Below are 16,204 nucleotides of genomic sequence, written 5' to 3'. Positions count from 1 at the left end.
GTGTCTCTCTGAGAATTTATGGGCTGTAGCCCCATAGGCCGTAGCCTGTCAGGCTCCTCTGTCTTAGGGATTTTCCAGGCAAGAATACCAGAGTGGGTTGCCATGCCCTTCTCCAGGGGATCTTTCTGACCCAGGGATTGAACCCAGGTGTCCTGCATTACAAAAAGATTCTTTACCATCTGATCCACCAAGGAAGCCCTAGGGGAGGTTATGCATGCCTCTCTCTGAAGGGTGTTCTATGACACTGTGTTGATGACTATATGCTAGATTATTAATTACTATAATTCCAAACTGCCAATAATAGAAATGAGAAATCACAGTTACAAACTGTATTTTTAAAACTATTTTCAGACTGTCTCCATGATCTGTGTTAGAACCAGTTTGTTTCAGTTGCCTTTCTGACTGAAGGAAAGTCTTCAATCCTGATTTGTTCATCCGCCAACCAGTTCACATCATCCTGAAATTCTGATCAAAACCATTTCCTTTCACTGCCTTCTTTTCAAATCTTACTTTATTGGTAAACATTTCTGGTGTGTTATGTAACCAACTTGGTTAGTTATTCGCTCCATGAGGCAATCTAATAGCAAAACAAGCTACTAGATTGAATGCTATTCCTATTTAAAAGCAGTGGGTTTAGCCAGTAGCATTTTGCCACTGTGGTGATGAAGATTGATTCAGCTTACTACCCACCCCCTCTACCTGCTTTTGAGGAATGGGCCTGTGTCCTCAGAAATTTCTCTTCTGACCTTCTTTTTTAAAAAAAAAAAAAAGGTTGTAAGTGGGAGAGGAACTTCATAAGCTAACCTGACTTTTTTCTTTTCTATAAAATGGATTTTAAGGAGTGCAGATTTTATAATCAGTTGATTTTCCATCATCCAAATGTGTACTGCCTTCTCTGAGATTCTATAAGTGAAAAAGTGTTAGTCACTCAATTGTGTCCGACTCTTGTCTCCTACATTGCAAGCAGATTATTTATCATCTGAGCCACCAAGGGGGCTCTCTGAGGTTCTACACCTATCCATGATTTCAGCTCAGGCTAATGAAGAAAGGACAGATCTACTGTACACCCTTCAGCTGCAGGCAACTTTCTGTGAATACTGTTCCTCATACCCATGCTTTTCATAGAACTTGAGGTTATTCTGACTCATTGGAAAAGACCCTGATGCTGGGAGGGATTGGGGGCAGGAGGAGAAGGGGGAGACAGAGGATGAGATGGCTGGATGGCATCACTGACTCAATGGGCATGAGTTTGAGTAGACTCCAGGAGTTGGTGATGGACAGGGAAGCCTGGCGTGCTGCGATTCATGGGGTCACAAAGAGTCGGACATGACTGAGCGACTGAACTGAACTGAACTGAACTGATTCTCTTCATCAGAAAGACAAATAAGAGATGATCCATATTACTATTGAAAGGCAGATCCGAATGCTTTCACAAGCACTCAGCATGTCAAGTAGACAGTTTTCTTCCAAAATCTCAAGGTCCTTTACCGAAACTTGAACTTGAATGACTTGTACAAGAAAGTGGTAATCCTAGAAGCCCGGTATAATTCTTTTCATTTTGTATGTAATGATCCATATAGAGACTCACTGAGCTTCTGTCCTCATTTGTAGAAACAAGGTTACCATCGTCTATAACGCAGGGTTGTTGTGAAAATTATATGAGGTGATGTATGTAAAGCTACTATACAAGCTGTCCTCCACAAAAGAAATTTGTAAATTTTTAATCAGTAAGAATGAAAGGTGTGGTGGATGCTGTGATACGCTGCCCAGTTCCCCACTCCAAGACTGAGGTGCTGCTTCCTCTGCTGCCGGAGGCGTTGGCAACTGCCAGCTGTCAGCCGAGAACCATCCAGGACTTGCCGTTGGGTGAAGAAAGCCGCTTTGCCCAAGGTCGAGCGCTACCGCCCCAGTCTGCATCCAGTGACTGGTTGGTGGGCAGACACAGAGGTAGAACCCACTTCATTTCATTTGGGACAGCCTGAAGGGCCATCCTGGGCCCAGAGTCCCCGTAAGATCAATCGAGGGAGGCCATTGTGTGGCTGCATCGAAGCACAATCTCTTGTTCCGTCCAGTCTACCTCCATTGCAGCCCCACAGGCATCATTCCCAAGAGTACCCCTACACAAAAATCTCAGAATTCCAGGGAGCTCAACCTGTGTCAAATAGAATTATTTGATCTTATATGTCCTTGTTGATTGCCACATCTATCTTAAGTGGGTTTCCCTGGTAACTCAGATGGTAAAAAATCTGCCTGCAATGCAGGAGACTCAGCTTTGATCCCTGGGTTGGGAAGATCCCCTGGAGAAGGGAATGGCTACCCACTCCAGTGTGCTTGCTTGGAAAATGCCATAGACAGAGGAGCCTGGTGGGCTACAGTCCATGGGCACAGAAAGACACAACAGTATGGGCACATGGATACAACTGAGCAACTGACACTTTCACTTTTCACTTAATCTTAAGCAGACTTTATAGTAATAATTACCAAAAAAATTCATGTGTGAAGCAGAAAATGTGGGGACCAGTCCTATTTATAACAGATTTAAGAAAAGACATTAAAAAAAAAAGAAAAGACATTAAATATTAAATATACAGTTAATGAGTTGCATTCACATCCAGAATTTCCCTTCCAATCTCACTTTATATATGTGTATATAGATGTATTTATTATAAATATTGCATCTTTAGTTTAAAGGGGAAAAGTCTGCTACCATAGGACATATGTTGTTCAGTCTTTAAGTTGTGTCTGACTCTTTGGCACCCCATGAACTGCAGTACACCAGGCTTCCCTGTCTTCACTGTTTCCCTGAGTTTGCTCAAACTCATGTCCATTGAATCCGTGATGCCATCCAACCGTCTCATCCTCTGACACCCCCTTCTCCTCCTGTCCCCAGTCTTTTCCGGCATCAGGAACTTTCCCAATGAGTTGGCTCTTTGCATCAGGCAGGCAAAGCAAAGGTCAGTATAGGACATATGAGGTATGCCTTGATATGATTGGGAGCCACTGGAACCTCAAGTCAATATCCAAACGTAAATTCTACACCAAGAGCCCAGAGGTCAAGTAAAGAAACTGTGCTGGGCAGGGGCAATGGCCTTCCCTTCAGATAAGATGATCTCTGTGAAAGGTCAGGGATTCTAAACCAAAAGCATGCAGAGGGCCAAGTGGAAACATGAGGGAACAGAAGCCACAATTGTCCAAATTACTTGAACTCTGATCAAGCATGATACCTGCTTAATTGCATTTCCTTTTACCTTTATTATTCTGTTGTTGTTGTTGTTCAGTCACTAAGTTGTTACCCCATGGACTGAAGCATACCAGGCCTCCCTGACCCTTACTATCTCCTGGAGTTTGTCCAAGTCCATGTCCATTGAATAAGGTGATGCCTTCCAACCATCTCACCCTCTGCTGCCCTCTTCTCCTTTTGCCTTCAATCTTTCCCAGCATCAAGGTCTTTTCCAATGAGTTGGCTGTTTATTTTATTATTACTATTATTATTTTATATAATAATTATAAATTATATAAGAAACTACTAATTTTAGATCTATCACTAATGCCTGCATACATCTTCTTTCAAAATATTACAGAAAAAATTAAAGTTTCTTTTGACTTATAATTTTTCTCTCATCAAGACTTACCAAATCTTGTCTGTTCTACCTCCCAAACATCTCTTAAATGCGTCTACTTCTCTCTATGCTCTGTGGCTACCTTAATGCAAAGTTTGATCTACCAAATGGCCTCCCTACCTCTGGTCCTTGCCTTCTCCAGCCCATGTACCCAACGTAAGCCAGAGACCTGGTCCCTGCCTACATCCAGCTTCTTCTTCCAACCTTTTCCCCTCTCATTCTGTGTTGCAGTCAGCTTTAGCCTCTTTGAGCTGCTCTGGCATCCTGCTGTTTGGCTCTGGGCTTCCCTGGTGGCTCAGAGAGTTAGGAATCTGTCTGCAGCACGGGAGACCCAGTTTCGATTCCTGGGTCAGGAGGATCCCCTGGAGAAGGGAATGACTATCCACCCCAGTATTCTTGCCTGGAGAATCCCATGACAGAGGAGCCTGACAGGCTACAGTCCATTGGGGTCACAAAGAGTCAGACTCGACTGAGTGACTAAAGCTCACTTGTTTGCCTGTGAGTCTTTACATAAGCTGTCCCTTGGCTGCAGACAGGCTCAGTCCATCTCAGTGGATCTTCATCTTGCCAACTCCTACTCACCCTTCAGGTCTCAGTTGAGATAACTTCCTCTGGGCTGTTTTCGTGCCCCTCCTCCGCGCTTCCAAAGCACCACCTATGACACCTTATTTTAATGGATTATTTCTTGATTCCTCCCCCTTAGACCTGGGCTCTGTGAAAACAGTGTCTGCTCTACACACTGTTGCTTCCAGTGCTGAGAACCGTGCACACAGGAGACACACTTTAAATAGACGTCAGGTAACTGTTGGGAGAGAGGGAGGAATAGGAAATAATCCAGGTAATTTATGAACACCCTATTTAACTAAATGGGCTCAGTCTCAGGTAGAAGAGAGGGAGAGGGAGAGATTTCTTAATTCTTTAAGTAGCAATAGTAGTTTTGTTTTGTTTTTAATTTACTTTTGTATCCCTTACTTGGATATAAGACATACCTCTATCACAAAAATGATTTAATTTTGCGTTTTACTGGAGATTTATCAACTCACAGTATTGCAATATCTAAATCCTTTTAAGTCAACAGCCCTAGCTTATTCCTCTGTCTTCCCCAGTGGCTAATACAATACTTTGTGTAGATTCTTTCAGCTGTAAACATTTGTTGAGCACTTATGGCAAGGCCAAGATGATCAAGTTATAATCCCCTAACCTCAAAATTTTCACTGCCAAATAGAGGAGAAAAAGAAGTGAAGCATGTCACACTACATACTAAACACACTGCTAAATGTATAATGCAAACTCCTGTGGGAGGACCACAGAGTTAAATGCAATGAGGCTATTTTGAAGGATGAACAGTTTTTCCAGTGACCGGGGTGGGGCGGGGGTGGGGTGGGCAGGAGGGCATTCGAAGCAGATGAAACCACCTGGACAAAGGTGGTAAGATGTGAGAATTATGGCTCCATTCACTTCACGTAAATCAGTGTGGTTAGAGGAAAGGGGACAAGGGTAGTTAAGAAAATGACATCAGGAAAATCGGGGCAGGGGATGTAGGCTGAGAAGAACCTTAGAACCATCCACTGCATTAGAAAGATTCTATCACAAGGGATAAGCAGCCACTGAAGGATTTTAAACAAGGCAGGAACAAGAAGTCGGGCAGTAGTGTCACTGATACTGGAAGCAGGGAGAGGTTAGAGGCAAGGAGATCCGGTCAGGAAGCTATTGTGACAATTTCGATAGGAAATAATGAGAATCTGAACCACGGCACTGGCAAGGGACCTTAGCACTCCAGTTACTGTTTTTGCAACAGTAATATTTCTGATGATCTTCTCGAAATACTGAAGAACTAAAGAGCAGCCATTCAAAATGAAAGAGGAGAAGAGAGCAGCAAAAGGAATAAGCTGATCTGATGGAGGTCGCAAAAGAACTGAGACAGATAGTACATTAAGGAATGATAGCCAGTAGACACTCCAGGAGAAACCTGTTTAAGAAAGGAAAGATGATTATAGTGTGTTACTTGGGTCTACAGTCCTATTTGAAATAACTACATTGTCATTATCTTGTCAATCCTGATTATTTGTTCTAGAATTTCTAGAGTCAACACATAGACAAAGCTAGAAAGACAGAATTATAGTCTCAGAATAGATTTAAAAATATCATTAACCCTGACAACATAAAGTGAAAATAGTAACTGTTGAAGGTGAACAAGGGGGAAATGGGGGTGGGTTTCAAAAATGGTAAGTCATGAGGTAGCAGGAAAAGTATGTAATTTGGTGATGGAGAAGTGACTGCTAGAAGAAACAGCTAAAAAAAAAAAAAAAAACCCTTAAAGTCATTGCCTCCAGGCAGCAGGTTTATTTGTGAGATAAGGGCCTACTGACTTGCATTATAAACTCTTTTGTACTATTTCATTTATATTTATCAGGTGCATGACTGCTTTGGTTAAAAATTTTTTAAACTTTTTAAATGCATCTATCCAGATGCTATCTCATGTCTTGATGGAGATATCATATGTAAATATCTGAAAAACAAAGCATATAATATGAATCAGATATAGCCTCCCTAAGGTAATTCCCTGGGATATTGAGTCACCTTCCTATTAAGAATAAGCCTATCCACTTCAGTTATCACAATTCAAAACAAAGAAGCTTAAAGAGCGTCTCATCTTATGATTTAAAATTTAAAATAAAATTTAAAATGGCACAAAAATTCAAGTAACAAACCTGAAATGTGGTTTGCACGTTACATCAATGCCTTTAAAATTTTTTACCTTCCCCTATAAAAACTACATTTGTGTGTAGCTCAGTACTCACACACTCACATAGCTGAAACTCAAAAAAAAAAAAAAAAGAATACTTACCTCTTCCTATGTGTGATATACTTTCTATTTTATTTTTTAGAATAATCATCACTTTAAATGATTTTAACAATCCACTGCTGTATTGTGACTCAGAGTTTGAAAAACATGCTAATCAGTCCTTTTTTTTCTTAGGTCGGATAATGTGCTTATGAAATTTGGAGCTTATATCTCAGATCAGCTGAACCTTCCTAGTAGAACTACTTGTTGCAGATATTTTTTAAATGTGTTACATAAAGTTAGCTTCTATTATCCTTTCAGTAGCATGGTCCCCTTCTTTTCATTTCTCTTTTTCCTTAAAATTTTCTTTTTTTAAAATCTCTGGTCCTGTGGGACATACATTGGGAATAACTAAATTCATTTCTGGAGTGTTTTGAGGTATATATATCAGATATGCATATAAGTCATACACATATAATCTTGGTTTTTATCCTTATATCCATTTTGTTTGTGCTTGCCATGTAATGTACAGATTTCAATCATCTGTTGCTTTTTAAACCATCAAAACCCAGCCTTCCCTTAAATATTGGGATCTTGTGATATTTTCAGATGTGGTAAATTACATGTTAAAAATACATAACTATAAACATTACTGTGTCTACATGTTTTAACAACCCTTAGTGGAAACACAATCACTACAAAATTTATTGCACTAATAGAGCTTGAATGGGCTAATTTAGTTTGCTTGGATTTTTTTCTTTTATTAAATTAAGAACTACAAGCCGCTGTTGAAGAGGTGCTGCCAAGCTTGAAGAAAGATGATGTGGCTGTCTATTATGTGAGCAGAACTTCTAACACAGATGGGGTCAACTCTTTCTTAAACAAAGTGGATGAAGTGTCAAGTGAACCTGTCCCAGAATCCTGGAGGTCGGAAGTTACCTTTTCCACCCCTGCCTTATATATTTATACTTCTGGAACCACAGGTAAACAATAGAGGATTCTCAAAGCAATGGACCTATCCTGAAAGAGTTAAATGTTGGGTTAGATTTTTAAATGCTCTCTTTCTTTGACAAAGCTTATCAGATAACTAATACTTCAGGGGATTTAGCTCATTGCCTGCAGGAAGTATGATCTTATTCCATAGCATATGAAACCACTTGGGTTTCTCTAAGGTACGCATACTTCCCCCAGCTGGTGTATAGAACAGGTAGAGAGGTTAACCAAGAACTACAAAAATAATTATGGTGATGATAAGATTTGGCACTGAATAGGTTGTTAGGATTTTTTTCAAAATAATTGTTGCTTTTTGATTAAGATTTGGCACTGAACGGGTTTTGGAATTTTTTTAATGATCGCATTTTGATTATACTCTATCCAGCATTTTGATTATACTCTATCCAGCATCCATATACAATGCATAACCAATTATAAGTGGACCACCAAAGAAGACTATAGAACAGTAATGGGGTTATATTTGTACAGACATTTTGACCACTCTTTCCATGCAACAATGGCTTGAAGCTGTTTGGTTCTGTGGGTGTAGAATGGCTCTTAGCTCAGGGCCTAAAATGGTGTATTTCGTCAAATCTAGGATGTCTTACACCTTCGGTGTAAACTGTACTATTATTTTACATAAGCTGCCAGGAGAAAACACTGCCAATTGTCAGTATTACTGGAACACTGCTACGTGGAACAGGCAACATAAAAGGTAGGGTGTAGCAGGTGCTCTTTCTAGGAGCTCTGTGGCATTTGTTCATACATGTCTCCCACCACTCTTAAGACAGGTACTACTCTTATTCCTGCCTTACAGATTCAAAAACTGATGCCTAGAGAATTTAAGAACTTTCCAAGATAGGAAGTAGAGGTGCCAGGCTTCATTTTGCTAGGCTGACTCCACAGCTCATACCACTGACCTCTCTGCCAGAATACCTCCTAGTTCATCCATCTGATAGCTGTTTGGTGTCTGCCTACTCAAGGTCAGGGGAAATGTTATCAAAATGTAATCATATGAAGACTGAGAGATACATTTAAGAAAGGATAGAAAGCTACCCCCAGTATCCTAATTATTCTTTTTTTTTTTTAAACTTAACAATCATGAACATTTTATTACCTATTGATTGATCTACTTTTTCTTTTTTTTTGGCTGAACATTTCAAAGCAAGCTGCAGTCAGAATCCTTTACCCCCTAACACTTGGCAAGCACCAATCACCTAAGTGATGACAGTCCCCTACAGAGTCACAATATCACTCCTAAACTAGGGAAATGAGTGATAATTCCTCTTCATCTAACGAGTCCTTCTCTAATTTTCCCCACAAGTTCCCATGATGGACTGAATTGTGTGCTCCCCAAAATCCACATGCTGAAACTGGAGCCCCCAAAGTGAGTGCATTTGGAGACAGGGCCTTCACAGAGGTGATTAAGGTTGAATGAGGTTGTAACGGTGGGGCCCTAAACTGACTGGACTGGTAAAGCAAAGAAGACAGAGGCCCCAGAGATCTCTTTGTCTCTCCACACATGCACAGCGGAAAGGCCATGTGAGGACACAGGAAAACAGCCACTTGCAGGCCAGGAACCAACCTTGCTGGCACCTTGATCTTGAACTTTGAGCTTCTGCAACCGTGAGAAAAATAAATGTCTATTGTTTCAGCCACCCAGGCCATGGTATTCTGCTGTGGTAGTCCAAGATGACTAATAGTTTCCATAACATCTTTTAGAGCTGTTCTGTTGGAACCAGGCTCTAATCAAGGTTCACTACTGCATTGCTTATGTCTTTATGTCTCTTTTCCAACCGAAGGGGCCTCCAAATTCAAAGCCTTTGTGATGAGATGAGGCCAGTTATCCTGTGGGAAGTTCCGATTCCATATTTGTCCAAGCGTGTGGTTTCCTTTGTTGCTCTGTCCCTGGTGCTCAAAACGACCACCTTGACTTTTCAATCGGACCACTGCAGTGCGGTTCTCTTTCAGTTCCCTGCCCCTGCGGTCTTCTCCTACCATCTTTCCAACGTTCTCCATATTTAGTTCTGTTAAAGTTATCCTCCTCTATCAAGTTATTCATCTGCTAACAGCCTTCATCATGGCCTTCAAGGCCCCTAATTATTCTTAATAATATTGGGAAGTTGAATATGTGAGTCATTTGGTTAAAATTTTAACTCAAGCAGATAATTCTAGCATGCATTCTACTTGTAAAATAATCAAACATTAGAGAGAAAGGTTACTTTGAGCCTTATGAAGAGGGGTGACTTGGGATGACCTATTAAAGCTAATCTCCAGAGCATAATAGCTATCATTCTTTTATTTGTCAAAAGTTCTATTTCTCCATGTCAACAGAATGGTAGGATGACATGGTTTAACCAGATACTTCCACTACATCCAGAACTACCTCAATATATGGAACTTATACCCTCATTTTTAATAGAATGGTAAAACTAAACTGTAAACTTTGATTTGGGAAGTAATTGAGGTAAAACAAGCCCTTAACTAGTGACTGGGAGTTCTAGTCTTAATACTAAATAGATAAGTACAGAACTTGTTCACAACTGCAGGTTTGCTATGAAGTATAAAACCCATTTTAGGGGGAAAAGACAATAAGCACTCTTTCATCCAATCCCATAATTCAGAATTTAGATTTAATTGAAATATAATTGGGTTGATGTTTATTTTACCTTTCTTCTTATCTCTGAATAAAATATCTGCCAAGTTACTCATATAAACATTAATAAAAAGAATTCATTTAAGCAATCAGAGAACAAAATGTTTTCCCTGTTACTCAAAGGCAGTCATTAGCACAAAATTATATAATAGTTACCAAATATTATTTCTTCATTAATACAAAAGTTTAAATTAGGAAGTTTTCTGAAAGTGCTTAACACCAGCAAAAGATGTGTGTTTCTTTTTTAAAAAATATAATTCCGAGTTTTTACTATCTGGATAATATTTTTTTCAAGGTGAATACAATTGATTTGTTGATGCTTTCTTCTGCTTCTCATTATTAGTATAGAATGGAGCATTAATACTAATGACATCAAAGACGATGAATTGTGAACTGTGTTTACAATAATGGTAGTTTGCCAGTCATACTGCTTTGCCTTATAACAAATCGCTTTTATTTAGGCAATACCATCAAATAGTGAAGCATCTTAATCTAAACAGAATTGCCTTTCTCTTCACAAAGCCAGTTGACCCACTCAGGTCTTAAACTCTAGACCCATCTGCTTTGTGATGACTTCATGCCCTCCCCAACTAAACTGACTCCCATGCACAACGATATAAGCATACTCTTTCAAATTGAGTCTTATAAAAAAACTTACGTAAATTATAGTTAAGAAAATACAAATGTACTTAGTATACTAAAAATACACTGAGATACCATTTTTTCACCTTTCAGATTGGCAAAAATCCCAACATTTGAAAGGACACCTTTGAAGGGCTATGGGGAAACAGGTGCACTCATGTATCACTGATGCGGGGCGTCAATGGGGACAGCCCTAATAACTGGCAAAGTGGCAGTGTCGACCCAAATTACAAGGTCTGATACCTTTTGGCCCAGCAGTCTCACATTAGCAAATTTATCCTACATCATTCACAGTGTGAAGTGCCAGGTTTTTTCACATGTGGACCAGAGTCATTTGAAATTGCAAAATAGTGTAAACAAACTATAAAACACACACACAAAGGAGTAGATGCAGAGAGAATAAATGGATGAAAAAATAAGGGAAATTTCTACTTACAAATATGGACATAACTTAAAAATACTTTGTTAAGTGAAGGGGGAAGTGCAGAATAGTATGCTTTTTTTTATAATTGGGGGAAAGGGCAAGAACATATGAGCAAATGAGCCTATATTTACATAAAAAACTCTAGAAAAGTACGTAAGAAATTCATAGAAGTGGCTATGAAGGAAAGAGATAGGATGGATAGGCTATGTATTGTCTCTGAGTCTCAGTTTTCTCATCTGTGAAATAGAGAATATAATTCTACTTATATCATTAATTATGAGAATTGAGTGAAAATTTGACAACACAGTTGACCCTTGAACAATACGAGGGTCCACACAGCAGAAAATCTACATATAATTTATAGAAGTCCCTCCATATAGGTTCTTCTGCATCTGTAATTTTTCATCCATGGATTCAACCAACCATGGGTGTGTTTGCCACTGAAAAAAATCCTCATATAAGTGGCCCCAAGCAGTTCAAACCCCTGTCGTTCAAGGATTCTTAGCAAGATGGTAGATCCAAAGCGGAAATTCAATAGACATTCATTCACTTTTCCTCATCTTACTACTCTAATAACCAGCTAACTCAGGGGTCAGCAAACTATAGCCTGTGGGTCACAAACACCACACCACCACCAGTTCTGTAAATAAAGTTTCATGTCCACAGGGCCAAGTTCATTACTTTTTGTGTTTAGCTGCTTTCAGCTATAATAGCAGAGTTGAGTAGTTGCAATAGAGACTTATGACCCTGCAAAGCCTAAAGCATTTACCATCTGGTCCTTTACAGAAAAAACTGTGAACTTCTGGTCTCACCAAATGCAAACTTGTAATCACTAGATGACGAATCTTCCTAAGACACATCTCTCTCCCAGACCATGTGTCTTGATTCCCTCATGCTTCTCTTGTGCCTTTGTGTAGGTCTCCCGAAAGCTGCAAAGATCAATCATCTTCGCCTTTGGTACGGAATTGGCCTTGCTCTTGTCTGCGGGATTACAGAGGATGACGTAATCTATACCCCGCTCCCGCTGTACCACAGTGCCGCGCTTTTGATTGGCTTACATGGGTGTATCGTGACTGGTAAGCTTTTCCTCTCAACAGGGCATTGAAGCCCAGTACACATTCAATGTGCTCATGAGGAAAAGTAATACAAAATTTGCTATTTTCCTGTGTGCTAGGAGTAGTGTTTAATTCCATGTTAATACTGAGGTTGTTTGGCTTACACATAGCAAACATCTAAAAGAATTTATAGTGAATTCCATGATGGTCCATTGGTTAGGATTCCACATTTTCATTGCTGAGGGCCTGGGTTCAATTCCTGATCAGGGAACTAAGATCCCACAAGCCCCGAGGCCAAATAAATAAATTTTAAAAATTTCTGTTTTCTCATGCCTGCATGTCTTTTAATATAATGCTTTAATTGTGCAGCATATCCAACAGCAAGCTTCTTTTAAATCTTTTAGGTCTTTATACAGGTTAAGATACTTGATCCTTCGATTCCACAAATAATTCTCTTATGTCATTTCTATCTTCAGAAATCTGCATGTTGATCTCCATTAGCACCTGGTTTAAACTTCTCATTCAGTTGGCCCATTCTACTTTATTCTTTCCTCCTCCCACAGGCTCTCAGCTCTGGTCAGAATGCTTAGATTTCCCCATCTCCTCTTTCCTTCTGAAACTTTACCATTTAAATTGAATTGCCATTCTTACTACTGTCAACAGGATTTCTGCCCCTTGTGTACATAAAGTCTCAGTCCAATATCCACCTCTTCCTGGAGACTACCTCTAACTTTCCAACTAAACTAAAAAACTTAGCTTTTTTCCCATGTGACATTTTTAAATAATTATATATGGATATATATATGCATATATTAATTCATATACAAATACACATGATTGCCCAAGCCTCTGCTCTTTTTCCTCATCAGCTTACTGATCGCTATAAAACACTTAATCCAGCATCAACACCAGCCTCCAAATCAGCAAGGAATGCCTGGGTCTGATCATACTGTTGGGCCCTTCAAAAATAGAATGACTCTGAAGCCCTCCTGGGGATAAATGAATCACTCATACATCTCCTTAAGTACAATAGATAAATGCTAAAAAGGAAAGTACAGTATTTTTTAAAAATTTCTCCTAAAACACTTGATTTTGCATGTTTAGGAGTAGAAATAAACTAATAACATGAAAAATATCTGTGATATTTTTATTTCACTTTACTACATTTCATGCTTATATTAGGTTGGATATGATAGGTACATTGTTTTTACCTATCGTATTAGTTTTCTATTGCCACTGTAACAAATGACCACAAACTTTGTGGTTTAAAACAACACAGGTTGAGTCTCTCTCTTTCTTGAAAGTCAGAAGTCCAAAAGTCAAGGTGTCAGCAAGACTACATTCTTTCTGGAAGCTTGTAAGCAAGAATCCATTTTCTTGCCTTTCCTAGCTCCTGGAGGCTGCTCACATTCTTTGACTTGTGGCCCCTTTTTTCATCGTCAAAGCACTTCACTCCAGGCTTTTGTTTTTGTCATGCCCTTTCCTACTACCCTTGACCTTCTTGACTTCTTATCAGCACCCTTGTGATTACATTGTCTCTCCCAATCAGTTCGGTTCAGTTCGGTTCAGTTCAGTCGCTCAGTAGTGTCCGAATCTTTGCGACCCCAAGGACTGCAGCACACTAGGCCACCCTGTCCATCACCAACTCCCAGAGTTTACTCAAACTCATGTCCATTGAGTCAGTGATGCCATCCAATCGTCTCATCCTCTGTCATCCCCTTCTTCTCCCACCTTCAATCTTTCCCAGCATCAGGATCTTTTCAAATGAGTCAGCTCTTTGCATCAGGTGGCCAAAGTATTGGAGTTTCAGCTTCAGCATCAGTCCTTCCAGTGAATATTCAGGACTGATTTCCTTTAGTATGGACTGGTTGGATCTTCTTGCAGTCCAAGGGATGCTCAAGAGTCTTCTCTAACACCACAGTTCAAAAGCATCAATTCTTCGGCACTCGGCTTTCTTTATAATCCAAGTCTCACATGCATACATGATGACTGGAAAAACCATAGCTTTGACTAGATGGACCTTTGTTGGCAAAGCAATGTCTCTGCTTTTTAATATGCTGTCTAGGTTGGTCATAACTTTTCTTCCAAGGAGCAAGCATCTTTTAATTTCATGGTTGCAATCACCATCTGCAGTGATTTTGGAGCCCAAATAAATATTTTGTCACTGTTTCCACTGTCTCTTCCCATCTGTTTGCCATGAAGTAACAGGACGGGATGCCATGATCTTTGTGTTCTGAATGTTGGGTTTTAAGCCAACTTTTTCACTCTCCTCTTTCACTTTCATCAAAAGGCTCTTTAGTTCCTCTTCAATTTCTGCCATAAGGGTGGTGTCATCTGCATATCTGAGGTTATTGATATTTCTCCTGGCAACCTTGATTCTGGCTAGTGCTTCATCCAGTACAGCATTTCTCATGATGTACTCTGCATATAAGTTAAATAAGCAGGGTGACAATATACAGCCTTGAGGTACTCCTTTCCCAATTTGGAACCAGTCTGTTGTTCCATGTCCAGTTCTAACTGTTGCTTCCTGACCTGCATACAGATTTCTCAAGAGGCAGGTCAGATGGTCTGGTATTCCCATCGCTTTAAGAATTTTCCACAGTTTATGGTGATCCACAAAGTCAAAGGCTTTGGCAAAGTCAATAAAGCAGAAGTAGATGTTTTTCTGGAACTCTCTTGCTTTTTCAATGATCCAGCGGATGTTGGCAATTTGAACACTGGTTCCTCTGCCTTTTCTAAATCCAACTTGAACATCTGAAAATTCATGGTTCACGTACTGTTGAAGCCTGGCTTGGAGAATTTTGAACATTACTTTGCTAGCATGTGAGATGAGTGCAATTGTACGGTAGTTTGAGTATTCTTTGGCATTGCCTTTCTTTGGGATTAGAATGAAAACTGACCTTTTTCAGTCCTGTGGCCACTGCTGAGTTTTCCAAATTTGCTGGTGTATTGAATGCAGCACTTTCACAGCATCATCTTTTAGGATTTGAAATAGCTCAACTGGAATTCCATCACCTCCACTAGCTTTGTGCATAGTGATGCTTCCTAAGGCCCACTTGACTTCTCATTCCAGGATGCCTGGCTCTAGGTGAGTGATCACACCATCGTAATTATCTGAGTTGTGAAGATCTTTTTTGTATAGTTCTTCTGTGTATTCTTGCCACCTCTTCTTAATATCTTCTGCTTCTGTTAGGTCCATACCATTTCTGTCCTTGATTGTGCCCATCTTTGCATGAAATGTTCCCTTGCTATCTCTAATTTTCTTGATGAGACTTCTAGTCTTTCCCATTCTATTGCTTTCCTCTATTTCTTTGCATTGATCATTGAGGAAGGCTTTCTTGTCTCTCCTTGCTGTTCTTAGGAACTCAGCATTCAAATGGGTATATCTTTCTTTTTCTCCTTTGCCTTTCACTTCTCTTCTTTTCTCAGCTATTTGTATGGTCTCCTCAGACAACCATTTTGCCGTTTTGCATTTCTTTTTCTTGGGGATGCTCTTGATCCTTGCCTCCTGTACAATGTCACAAACCTCCATTCATAGTTCTTCATACACTCTGTATCTAATGCTTTGAATCTATTTCTCATTTCCACTGTATAATCGTAAGGGATTTTATTTAGGTCATACCTGAATGGTCTAGTGGTTTTCCCTACTTTCTTCAATTTAAGTCTGAATTTGGCAATAAGGAGTTCATGATCTGAGCCACAGTCAGCTCCCGGTTTTGTTTTTGCTGACTATATAGAGCTTCTCCTTCTTTGGCTGCAAAGAATATAATCAACCTGATTTCAGTGTTGACCATCTGGTGATGTCCATGTGTAGAGTCTTCTCTTGTGTTGTTGGAAGAGGGTGTTTGCTACTACCAGTGTGTTCTCTTGGCAAAACTCTTTTAACCTTTGCCCTGCTTCATTCTGTACTCCAAGGCCAAATTTGCCTGTTATTCCAGGTATTTCTTGACTTCCTACTTTTGCATTTCAGTCCCCTATAATGAAGAAGACATCTTTTTTGGGTGTTAGTTCTAGAAGTTCTTGTAGGTC

At 39.7% G+C, this 16,204-nt stretch overlaps 1 protein-coding gene across 1 annotated transcript in view; it reads left to right on the top strand.

Annotated features, from left to right (window-relative positions):
* The window catches only part of SLC27A2 (solute carrier family 27 member 2), a 49,439-nt gene that overhangs the window by 7,506 nt on the left and 25,729 nt on the right, over nucleotides 1-16,204 (top strand). Inside the window, exons 2-3 of the mRNA XM_070469292.1 lie at nucleotides 7,179-7,388; nucleotides 12,038-12,196. Of these exons, the coding sequence (XP_070325393.1) occupies nucleotides 7,179-7,388; nucleotides 12,038-12,196 (369 nt within the window). The remainder of the gene's footprint in view (nucleotides 1-7,178; nucleotides 7,389-12,037; nucleotides 12,197-16,204) is intronic.

This window comes from Odocoileus virginianus, chromosome 6 (assembly GCF_023699985.2).
Source record: "Odocoileus virginianus isolate 20LAN1187 ecotype Illinois chromosome 6, Ovbor_1.2, whole genome shotgun sequence".
Taxonomy (NCBI): domain Eukaryota; kingdom Metazoa; phylum Chordata; class Mammalia; order Artiodactyla; family Cervidae; genus Odocoileus; species Odocoileus virginianus.
The sequence above is the reverse complement of the archived record's forward strand: the minus strand, read 5'-3'. Positions and strand labels throughout refer to the sequence as shown.